Genomic DNA, 1,179 nt, shown 5'->3' on the forward strand with positions numbered 1-1,179 from the left:
ATAAAAATAGATTAATTCTAAAATAATAATAATAAAAGCGGAAAGAAAATAATCGGACGATTAGAAAATGGAATTAGAATTAATTGGCATTAATTGTAAACGAATAATATTATTAAAAAAATATCATATATGCGCAAATGATTATAATTAATTAACATTTATAAGGAAGATATAATTAATTAATTAATTATTAATGATCACATCTCTTGCATAAAGAATAAATAAAATAAATAATAACATAACAAAATTAAAAAACACGTTAGCTGCCTCGGAAGGATGATCAGAAGAGAGGAAGGAAAAGAAGAAACGTTTGTGAGAATATATTGGACGGATTTCTTTTCTTTTCTTTTTTTTTTTTTTTAGTGTTAATCTATCTAACCTCTAATGCTAATTAATTAATTAAATTATTTCTAATTTTCTCTTTTGTTTTTTTTTTTTTGTTTAAAACATCACGCGTGTTATTTGTAAGATCAGGCATAACATATCATACTTTAACTATGATATATAAATATATATATATACACACACAATGTTATTATTATTTTTTTTTTTTAGTAATTAAATTATATCATTTTGTTAAGTATTAATTCATATCACATTATTTAATTTCGTGTTAATATTTATAATAATTAAGAATGTTTTTTCTCTTACGGATAATTTCATACGATTTTCTTTTTGTTTTTTTTTCGTTTACCTAACTTTTGGATTGTCTTAAATGTTTATTTTTTCATTTATATTTTCGGGCAAAGGTAAGATCGTATTTTTTGTAATAAATCATTTTGTGTATTTCAATATTTTATTATTCTGTAAATTGTATTCTCCTAGCTTAGCATTACCTTACCTTAACCCGAATTTTTCTAATATTATTTAATTGCAAATAAATGAACGATAAATAAATAAATAAATAAATGAGTACTTACCGCGACATGGATCATTTTTCAATAGAAATTCGTCTAGGGCTACCCAACCACCACCAACTCTAACCATCACCGTGGATCTTAAAATCCTGACTAGACGTAGCTTTTGACTGTCACCGAACTGTACAAAAAAACAAACAAACAAACAAAAAATAATACAATTTAAAAAATATGTTAATCAATTTAAATATATTATACATATTTTTGTTTAATTAATATAACATTATATAATAATATATTATATTAAATATATATCATAAAA

At 22.0% G+C, this 1,179-nt stretch overlaps 1 protein-coding gene across 25 annotated transcripts in view; it reads right to left on the bottom strand.

Moving 5' to 3' along the window:
- LOC106789214 (microtubule-actin cross-linking factor 1) overlaps positions 1-1,179 on the bottom strand; it is a gene marked incomplete in the record, with an annotated part of 154,157 nt that overhangs the window by 10,089 nt on the left and 142,889 nt on the right. For all 25 annotated transcript variants that reach the window (XM_014753268.1, XM_014753259.1, XM_014753256.1 and 22 more), the window contains 1 exon segment: positions 921-1,038. In XM_014753268.1, coding sequence (XP_014608754.1) covers positions 921-1,038 — 118 coding nt within the window.

The sequence above is a fragment of the Polistes canadensis genome, unplaced genomic scaffold (genome assembly GCF_001313835.1).
Source record: "Polistes canadensis isolate GaletaPanama2010 unplaced genomic scaffold, ASM131383v1 scaffold_171, whole genome shotgun sequence".
NCBI lineage: Eukaryota > Metazoa > Arthropoda > Insecta > Hymenoptera > Vespidae > Polistes > Polistes canadensis.